This window comes from Myotis lucifugus, unplaced genomic scaffold (assembly GCF_000147115.1).
Source record: "Myotis lucifugus unplaced genomic scaffold, Myoluc2.0 scaffold_4956, whole genome shotgun sequence".
NCBI lineage: Eukaryota > Metazoa > Chordata > Mammalia > Chiroptera > Vespertilionidae > Myotis > Myotis lucifugus.
In genome coordinates this window covers 1-10,458 of record NW_005876004.1, presented here as the reverse complement: position 1 = coordinate 10,458, position 10,458 = coordinate 1, and the positions used below count along the sequence as shown (strand labels likewise).

The following is a 10,458-nucleotide window of genomic DNA, read 5'->3' as shown; positions in this document are numbered from 1 at the left end:
TTCTCCTTTAGAGAAACATTCACATATGGCATTTATGAGGATCATATGCCTTACCAATATTGCAGTACTGTTTATAATAAAGAAATCTGGAAACCACCAGAACATCTGTCAAAAAGGAAAAAGCTAAATAGAATACAGTGTAATCATAAGGTGGAAGTTGATACAATAGTTCAAAGGAATATGGCATATATATACATATATATTTATATGTTATGGATAAAGTTTAGAAACATTCTAATTAAGCAAAAAAGATAAGGGCACAATGGTTCACACAGAATGAAAGCATGTATGTAAAAGCAGATATATGAGACCATACTATGCAGGCTTTGTGAGTACACAGGTAGGTACCTAAAGGGATCTCTTCAAAGTCTAGAAAATTACTCAGCTCAGTGATGACACTCATTGCCTCTGGAGAAGGCAAAGACACCAGGATTGAACAGGGTGGCCAGAAAGGAGGTGAGCTCTGCCGTTTTCCCTCCATAGGGAAATCTACTCATTAATTACCTGTGTGATTAAAAATTAATAATGTGTAATTTATGTGAGAAGTAAACAGAGGTTATAAGTATGAAATCATAGGTGCTTTTTATTAAATTTATTGGGGTGACATTGCTTAATAAGATCATATAGGTTGTAAGTGTACATTATAGCTTTTTAATACATGTGCTCATTTGTGCAACCCTGCACCCAACCTACATGTACACACACACACACACACACACATACATACACACACACACACGCAAACACACACAGGTGATCTTACCAATTTGGATTTTCCATACTTTCCCGGAAGACAGACTCTTCCTTCATGGATGCATACTGTGTCCACGTAAGGCAGTGACTCTGGATAGCCATGCTTCTTTTCTGGGGATTGAGCCACGATTCCTCTTCTAACTGGATATTGGGTATCTTTAAAATGCTCACCTGTTCAACAGAGGGAGGACAGCTTTCTCAATTTCGGAAGAGCAGGCTACATAAAGACTGCACCCAGAAGTGCTCTCAGTCTTGGATAATTAAGAGGAGAAATGATCCTAATATGTGGCTGTAAGTCCTTGATAATCAAACATACTATGACCTTACTAAGTGCTGGTGAGGATGTGCAAATGGCCCAGGATTTATGCAGGCCATTCAGTCCTTGGCCTGATTTCCCTAACTGCTAAGCACTAAGCAAATTATCACCCTCCTCCGCGTCTCCTCTAGGGCTGGTTATGGCCTTCTTAAATTGACGGATTCTAACTGGGCCCACTATGGGCTCATGAGCAGGACGATACAGGTAAAATATTTTCTTCATTTTAAACTCTGTCTATACCTAGGAATGTCTGCTTTCCTAAGTGGAGGAGACATGGAAAACGGCAAAGGCAGAACTGTACAAGTCAGAGGTGTCCTTAAATTATTTAAGAACTGAGATACAACACAAAGTTGAATGCCTTTTTAAATAATAGATTCAAAGCATGTATATAGGTCAAAGGCAGGCAGGGCACGCACTTGGCGGGAAAAGCCAGTAAGAATTTGCTGCACAAATTGCAACACAGTTTACCACCTGGAAAATAAAAGAAAGCTCATTTTCATTGTCATATCACCCTTCTTTCCACTAAAGAATGTGACAGAAGTGATAGAAGCCGCCATTTTTCCTGCAGATGGCACAGCGATGTCATTTCCAAGCTCGTGGGCAGGAGCCCAGCTGGGCTCCACGTCACACACAGAATCACTTCCGGGCTGAAACAACCATCTGAGACATTTTTAAAACTGTGAATCAGGATGCTCTCCTCGTATTTCCTAATGATTCTAAAAAGGCTCTTGTCGCTAATTCCTCTACAGTTCGAGCAATGTGATTTAAAATTTCCACTTACCTTTTTTTCCAACAATCACCAGTGTGCTGAAGAATTTCAAGGAGAGAAAACAATTTGCTATCATGAAGATTTCATCATCAACACCATCACTTTACAGAAACACACACAAAAAGGCTTACGGAGAGCACCGAGAGCATCTGCTCCCTGAAATAACAGTCCTCCCTGAGAGTGAAACAGAACTGAAGCTTTTACCTCTCCCACTAAAGATCTGACAACATATCTACCGTCTGCCCACCTCTGATCACTCTTACTTAAGAGTCACAGCTAACCATGGACAGATAAGGAAAGATGGTCACTTGATGTCAAATGTCCAAGGTATTAAAATAAGTGCAGACCAGCTCTATGTCCACTAAGAGTCATCCACAAAAGAGAAAGACACAGAACCAGACAGGAAAAAAACTATCTCCAGGGGCATCTGCCAAAACTGAGGCTGGCCCTGGCTGGTGTGGCTCGGTTGGTTGGGTGTCACCCCATGCACTGAAAGGTGGCTGGTGAGATTCCAGGTTGGGGCACATTCCCAGGTTGCAGTCTCGATCTCCTGTAGGGAGCGTGCAGGAGGCAGCCGGTCAATGTTTTGCTCTCACGTTGATGTTTCTCTCTCCCTCCCTCTTCCTTGCTTTCTCTATGAAACCAATAAAAAAATCTTTTTTTAAGCATTATTTCTCATGCCTGACCTCAAACTGGTTTCTAAGGCAGTGAAAATGGCTCCAGGCAGCAGGCCCTCAGGGGTTCATGAAAAGGAGGAGGTAAAAACTGAGGCTGGATATAACAGACCTTTCTTCTCTGAAGGGCTATGAGGCAAGAGAACTGGAAAAGTTCTAACGCTCCTTTCCATCAGAAAACGCTCTTTTCATGACTATTAGAAAATTACCCAATGTTACACCAAAGCTGCTAACATTTTGAAATGAATTTACCTTCCTTAAAATTTCTGGAACCACATTCCGACAGATTGCAATCCTCTTTCTATAGATGATCCCTGTTGACACATCTAGAAACAGAAAAATTTTACACTCAAAAGAATATTTAAGGAAATGTATGCTTGTCTTATGATCAATAAAACTTTGAATGTCGATCTCCATTTCCTATATGTAGAATTTAAAAAACAAACAAAACATTTAACTCAAAACTTAGGGTCTCTGACCACTTTTCTGGGCCAAATCATTCCAAATACACTTATCTGTGATCAAGGAATATGTGTAAACAGGTACTCACAAGTGCACATTCTAAAGAGTCAAGGATAAAAGATCACAAATTGTTCACTGCTGTGAACTATCGATGTCAACACTCCAATGGCAATGGCCAGTGAGCCTCCTGCTCAACTCCAACAAAAAGAATAGTTTAACAACAACAAAAATGGAGAATCTGATTCTACCATCTTCTGCACCAAACATGTTTTCAAGCCTAGATTTCTGGCTACAAAATTTAAACTTATAATTAATTTTATTCGGCATACCTTTCTCTCAAAGGGGAGCAGACTCCCCGAGACTGGAACTACTGTTTTGGAAGGAAGTTTCCAGAACACCAGGAATGTAAAAATAAAAAGAAAAAATGAAATGAAAAGAAAAGAAAGAATGAAACCACTCAATAAATGTGAGTTCAGAAAAAGTTAGAGAAAAAGATAAACTTTGAAGCATTGTCGTTTGCACTGTGAATTCCTGTGACTAGGCCACACTCCTAGGAGGTTTCTCACGGCTCTGGCTACAGGAGCCCTGAACCTTGGTGCAAACAAGCTTCTGACGGGAAGCTGTTGACAGGGTAAGAGACTGATTTGTCTTCTCTGCCAATCAGCACTCCTCCTGCCATCTCATCCAATGTTTGCAGCACGCATACTGCAATGGATTAGCCACTCCTACAGGCAAAGATGCCCTGGTCGATGGTGGAAATTATAATTAATGTTCCTTTGCCACTCTGGAATATGCACATTGTTCTCTCATTTGATCTTCACAACAACCTAAAAGCAGGTTTATTATTTTCCCATTGAACAGATGAAGAGCCTGAGCCTCCAAGAAGTTAGGTTATAGTAACAAAATCAGGACTTGAAATCAGGACTTGCCAAATAACAAGTTTCTCCCACACTGAGTGCAGGTACCTGAGAAAATGTGTGTTTTTTAATATTTTTATAAGAGTTGTGGAAGTGCAGAAAATAACCTCACAAGCAAAAGACAGTTTTCTGTTCACCGAGCACAGAGGCCTCAGCGTCATGTAATGAAAAGTACCATCATACGTTTACTCCAAAGGCTCTGGAACATGTCACATTGGGGGCAAAGTGTCTCCAAAGGTTTAGAGATGGATTGTGCCCATCATTATAGTTCCCTGCAGTGCCCAGGTCTCAAGTTCAAATACCGAGAGAGAAAACGCTTCCACAGGAGATATTAGGGACAGAGAAAAGACTCTTACACTCTAGTCCAGGGTCAGTAAACATTTTCTGTAAAGGGCCAGGTGGTTTTAGGTTTTGTGAGCCTTACAGTCTCTGTTGCAAAAACTCAACTAGGCTGTTGTCACCAGGAAGCAGCCATAGATAAAATATAAACAAACAGGCATGGCTGAGTACCAATAAAACTTTATTGACAACAACAGGCCACACAAGCATAATATATCATCACTTGCTCTTGTCAATACTGAAACACAGTAAGTACAGTTATGGCGCCATAATCGATCACTTTACAGTCACATCTCACACACATGCTATTAACCATTTGCCATCTCTAAAATGATATATGAATATGTTACAGAATATAATCATGCAAACTTGGACAAGTTATTTCTCTCTCTCTACCTTGGTTTCTTCATTCATTAAATAGAAGTAACCAGAATACCTACCCCATACATTGTTTTGAAGATTACATGAGTTAATAAAAGAAAATGTGGCTGGCACATATTAAGTGCTCAAAAATGTTAGATGTTATAATTGTCATCAGTGAATTATTAACTGAGAAAGTGGCAAGAGCATAGTAGGCAAGCCTTCTACTGCTAGAAGTGCTCAGTGCTCTCTTCTCTCGGTCACCTCAAATATAGAATTACACCTGTTTAAAACGTAGCAGGCTATACACACACCACAAACAAACACACATCTTTACAAAAATCAGGATCAATGAAGTGACGTAAATTCAGAGAACTTACCTCTTTTTTCCTCCACGGTGTTTACCGCGATGACATTTTTATCCATGGGGTTGGGATACTAAAAGAAAGCACATAGAGAAGAATTAGCATCCATCTTTCACCAAGGTGAACTCTTCTGTAGTAACCACAGATATGCGCGGGAACAGTAAATATTCTCCAAGCAATGTCTAAGGCCCGTTTTCAATCAAGGGCCTTCATTTTACTACTTCAGCCCAGGTAAGTGAGAGGCTAAAAACAGCTGGGCCTGAATGAACTCTAGGAGGAAGCTTTCTTAGACCCAACCTAGCCCTGGATGCAGAGGGGGAGGTTAGGTTAAGCTAATCAATAATTAATACTAGCAATATTGAACCAGCCTTAAATCAAGAGTGTTCTTTGTGCCAGCCACGGTGCTAAAGGCTTTACTCGCACAGTCTTGTTTCAATCCCCTAGCAGCCTCTTTGTTGTGACTTGGTTCTGTGATATCATTATCCCACCTTTCAGAAATGGAAACTGAATAAAGGTCAAAGAGCTTAGGGTCACCAGCTAGTGCGTGGAGAGCCAGGGAATTCAACCAGGCCTAACACAGAGTGAATTCCTTCACCACTGTCCTATACCACTGCCTGGTAGCTGGATTAGCATCACAGGAATCTAATCCTAGGAGTAGTCTATGCCAGGTCCTCAATAAACAGTTTATTGATGGACTACATTTCCCCCGAAGGACAGTACTTCCTTTACTCTCCTCCCCGTGCACGCCAGCTCTTGGTGCTGACTTCCGTCTCAGGCCTCTGCGTGTGCCACCAGCTGAACTCACATTTATTGAGTGGTTTCATTCTTTCTTTTCATTTCATTTCTTTTTTTTTTTTTTACATTCCTGGTGTTCTGGAAACTTCCTTCCAAAACAGTAGTTCCAGTCTCGGGGAGTCTGCTCCCCTTTGAGAGAAAGGTATGCCGAATAAAATTAATTATAAGTTTAAATTTTGCTGCCAGAAATCTGGGCTTGAAAACATGTTTGGTGCAGAAGATGGTAGAATCAGATTCTCCATTTTTGTTGTTGTTAAACTATTCTTTTTGTTGGAGTTGAGCAGGAGGCTCACTGGCCATTGTCATTGGAGTGTTGACATTGATAGTTCACAGCAGTGAACAATTTGTGATCTTTTATCCTTGACTCTTTAGAATGTGCACTTGTGAGTAGCTGTTTACACATATTCCTTGATCACAGTGGATATAATAAGGCTACTAGTAGCTCCCATTTTTGTCCTAGGCAGTGTATATATTTTCAGTTTAATTCTCAAACCTATCCCTTTCACAAGTGAGAATTAAGACTTGGATAAAGTAAGTAATTTTCTCAAAATCAGCCTGCTAATGAGCACTAAGAGTGTAATGTACCCAGAGATGCTCTGTTGCCTTCAATGTCCATGTCCACTTAACCTACACCCAAATCAGTTACTCAAATCCAACCCTTTCCATTGCTCAGATGCAAAAAGAGAGATTTAGGGAGCGGAAGTGACCTCTTCAAAGCCACAGGACAGGTTGGCGGCTGACTCAGGCCTGCTGAGCACCCCTTGGACTCTTTTCCCAGAGGTTTACTGCTTTATCATGTGACCAAATCTGAAAAGAAAAGTACAGGAAGTCTTATCCAAGACATCATAAGGGGGAGGTGAGAGCAGCAAAGAGGCTGGAGGGCAAAAGAAAAGGGTCCTCCACCGGGCAAACTTGGACTATAAGTCTTCTGAACCTCAGGAAAGAGTAGGCAAAACGCAGTGAGTGTGGGTCTCCCCCACCATGCACAGCTGGGGGCGTGCGTGCTTGTGAGTGTGAGTGTGTGTGTGTGTGTGTGTGTGTGTGTAAGAGGCTCATTGATTGACTGACTTTGAGTTTATCGAAAAGGTCCTTCACCTTCACACATTCTTTAAGATACCTGTGGCCCCAAAGGACACTGGATTAGAACAGAGGCTGAGAGCAGGAACATGGTCTGTCCCGGCCACTCCTGTATCTCTACCACCTGCACAGTGTCTGGCGCCAGTGGACACTCAAATATTCGCTGAATGAAGGAATGATTTGGCAGATAAACCTGACTGACCTCAGGGATCAATTTGAAAAATACACCTTACTTCTTGTTTGGGAACCAATCTGAGAAAAGCAATCCTAGTCCTCAGCAGCCTCACACCTCGTCATGCCCGGTGCCACAAACTGTCATTCACACTTCCATCCTGGCAACTACAATCCAGATAACTAATCAAAAGCGGCTTTTTGAATAGTTATTCATTCTTTCATTCATTTTTGCTCTGGGAAGAAAATGCTCAAATTATGATGACTGCTTTCTCAAAATTTAGCCTTCAGTATTTCCTGAAGATAATGTCCACTACAAATGGTTGGGTTTAGCTGTTCTGTTCCTCAGCCAGGGACCTTACATCATCTACACAGCACCCGTGAAGCAAAGGCAATATCTGAGATACACAGATGCCCTGAATTGTGTGTGTGTGTGTATGTGTGTGTACTAGAACTTTCACACTAATGTAAAGTGAGAGTACTTCCTTTACTACAGTACTAGTTTGCTCATTTTTTACTCATCAGTACATCCTGACCAAATATTGTACATACAATGTAAGTTGTAGGAAGATTACTGAACTAAATTATGAAAGAGATTGCACATATAATCACTAGAGAAGGGCAGTGATCAAGGTCCTTATTACTTATTACTTCAATCCTTATTACTTCACTTAGTTATCAGGGAAATTCCTAGAGTATAATAAACTCAGAAACGTCACACTTTTACATAATTCTTATATTTGCTTACTAAGTCAAAGGGTTTCAGTTTAAATAATAGAGAAAACTCTATTTATTCTTCATTCAACAGTTTTTTAAGTAACTGCCATGCCAGGCACTGTTCCCGACACTGAGAATACAGTAATAAAATAAACAAAATTGCAGCCACTTAGAGAGTTCACATGTTAGTTGGGGGAACAAATCACACACACACACACACACACACACACACACACACACACGAAGAAAATAAATCAGACTAAGGAATAAGAGGGGAATAAAAATTGTGGAGAGAGGCCACTGTAAAATAAATAAGTGGTCACCTGTTAGATAATGCTTACGAATAGCAAAAGTAAAATGGAAGTTTTATTAACCAAACACAAAAGATCCTGAACTATTCATTCCAGTAAAATCATCTGCAAGATTCGAGTCATTTTCCTATGCAACTACTTTTGGAGTTGGATAGTCATGAGCCTCACGCTTACAGATGAGAATGGGAAAAAACATCAGAGGTTTGTTGACAACAGCTAAATACCATGACATAAAAGGCAAGTGTTTGAACTTGTTTAAAAGTAAGGATTTATTGTGCTGAGGCTCCCCCTACCTGGCATTACTTGAAATGATCTGACATCATCTTGTGGTAACTTGACTATTCATGACTTAATTCACAGAAATGTATCTGAAGTCAGATAAGGGGTTGAGAGAGGGAAAGCTGCTCAGAGAGGTGACAGTGGAATGGATCAAGCTAGGTCAGCAGCAGCCCACTGAAGACTTACTGAGCATCTGCTGCGGCCCTGCAGGGTGCTGCATTAGAGACTCCTATGTGTACTATCTCATTTAGTCACCTCCAAAACAGTAAACCTATGAACAAGTGTCAAGATAAGGAGTTTTTGTGTTAAAAGCACAATGGGATGGTGTAAAACCTGCACACAGCAAGGGCAGGCTTGGATTTTCCAGTCCCCACTCCACACTAGGAACTCTCATGAAAGCACAGTGGTCTGATGACCCAGATCTCTTCCAAAAACCCTGCCACCCTTGGACTTGGCTCAGGGGATCACAAACTGCAGTGGCATAAGAATTACTGCATGGGCCTGTGCACCTTCGCCACGCATGCCATATTTTCTGGGTGACTTAAGAGATTTTTTAAGGTATATTTAACTTCATTTTGAACTTAGGATTTTCACTTTCTTCACAGAATGCATAAACTAACTCCTTTCCCCAAGATACCGATCTATTGCAAATAATCACTGTATGCATTACATGTATGTAACATCTAACAAGAGTAAAATGTAGACTCTCCCACATTGGCATAAAAACCTTGCTTTCATTTATTTTTTACATATTAAAAGGTAAGAGGCTGAAAACTTGCAAAATACTGGGTAAAAGCAAAATATACATGAAAACAAACACACAGCTATGAAAGTGAGTGGCCAAGAAATTGAGTCCATCTAATTACAGAAAAAACACTCAATACACGTGTGAGAGGAGCTTCATGAAGATATAGTATTTACCTTTCCTATTTATAGGAGGGAAAAAAATCCTATCTAATAAAGATGGAATATGCAAATTGACTGTAACTCTGCGACAAAGATGGCAGCACCCACAGCCAATAAGGAGGGAATATGCAAATTGATGCGACAAGGCGAGAGGCGGAAGGTGGCTCCAGCTGGAGCAAAGTCAGTGCCGGCAGCCAGGGGAAGGAAGGCCTATTCTTGCCCGAATCTTCATGCATCAGGCCTCTAGTGCATATATATATAAGCTTTCATAAAGCCTCCCCTTAAGATAGTAAGGAGTTAGTAAAGTATCAACTTTCCTAAAACCTCAGAAGTCAATACACTCCTCACCCCACTCCACCTCCCAAAAAAGTCAATGACCTCAAAAGGAGTCATTGTTTACCAACTTCCAAATGGCATGATCCAAGAGAGCACAGGAAGCAGCTGAGCTGACAGATCTGTATGATCAGTTCTGCAAAGACAACTAAAAAAAAATCTGATATATTAATATCCCTGTTAAGCACTAAAGGAATCCTTGCTACCTAGGCTGCTAAAAAGAGATTTGGTGTATAGCTACACAAAGAAATCACTATGGGCTAGGCCAGCCGTGGGCAAACTACGGCCCGTGGGCCAGATCCAGCCCGTTTGAAATGAATAAACCAAAAAAAAAAAAGACTGTACCCTTTTATGTATTGATGTTTACTTTGAATTTATATTAGTTCACACAAACACTCCATCCATGCTTTTGTTCCGGCCCTCTGGTCCAGTTTAAGAACCCATTGTGGCCCTCGAGTCAAAAAGTTTGCCCACCCCTGGGCTAGGCCAAATTCCCTTTACAAGCTACATGCAATAGTCTACCTTAAAGGAAAAACAAAGTTAATTTTATACCAATATCAATGGGGTCGTTGATTAATCAAAATTTCAATGATAAAATAACTAACAGTGGTGAAGTGAATAGATATTTTGAATGGCTGTTCATTGGCCTTTCAGGCCAGTAGGATGATGAAGTAGAAAGAACAAAGGACCAGGAGCTAAGACATGCAGACCACGATGCTGCCATCTGAGAAGCCAGGGTAGGGGACCACCAGATGACCCTCAAAGGCCCTCTGGCTGGGAAGTTATCATGCTACACAAAGGCCAATCACCGTCACATTTCCCTCATTCATTCAAAACTGCCCTAATAATTGGGAATGACATAAAGAAGTTCTTTGAAAGAAATAGTTTATAATTGGGATACAAAGGAAATCCTC

The 10,458-nt window shown here is 40.8% G+C and overlaps 1 protein-coding gene across 1 annotated transcript; it reads right to left on the bottom strand.

Moving 5' to 3' along the window:
* Positions 1-407: 407 nt before the first annotated feature.
* On the bottom strand, positions 408-5,024 carry LOC102427231 (PRELI domain-containing protein 2-like). The gene is made up of 4 exons (XM_006109003.3): positions 4,971-5,024; positions 2,765-2,838; positions 764-924; positions 408-504 (listed from the first exon to the last, which is right to left on the bottom strand). The coding sequence occupies exons 1-4, from the start codon at positions 5,014-5,016 to the stop codon at positions 501-503; spliced, it is 285 nt and encodes a 94-aa protein (XP_006109065.1). The 5' UTR covers positions 5,017-5,024; the 3' UTR covers positions 408-500.
* Positions 5,025-10,458: the final 5,434 nt, after the last annotated feature.

Coding starts and splice junctions, on each gene's coding strand:
- LOC102427231 (XM_006109003.3), bottom strand. CDS start 5,016: ATGGATAAAAATGTCATCGCGGTAAACACCGTGGAGGAAAAAAGAG. Junction 2,839..4,970: donor CACCGTGGAGGAAAAAAGAG/GTAAGTTCTCTG, acceptor TTCTGTTTCTAG/ATGTGTCAACAGGGATCATC. Junction 925..2,764: donor TTCCAGAAATTTTAAGGAAG/GTAAATTCATTT, acceptor TCTGTTGAACAG/GTGAGCATTTTAAAGATACC.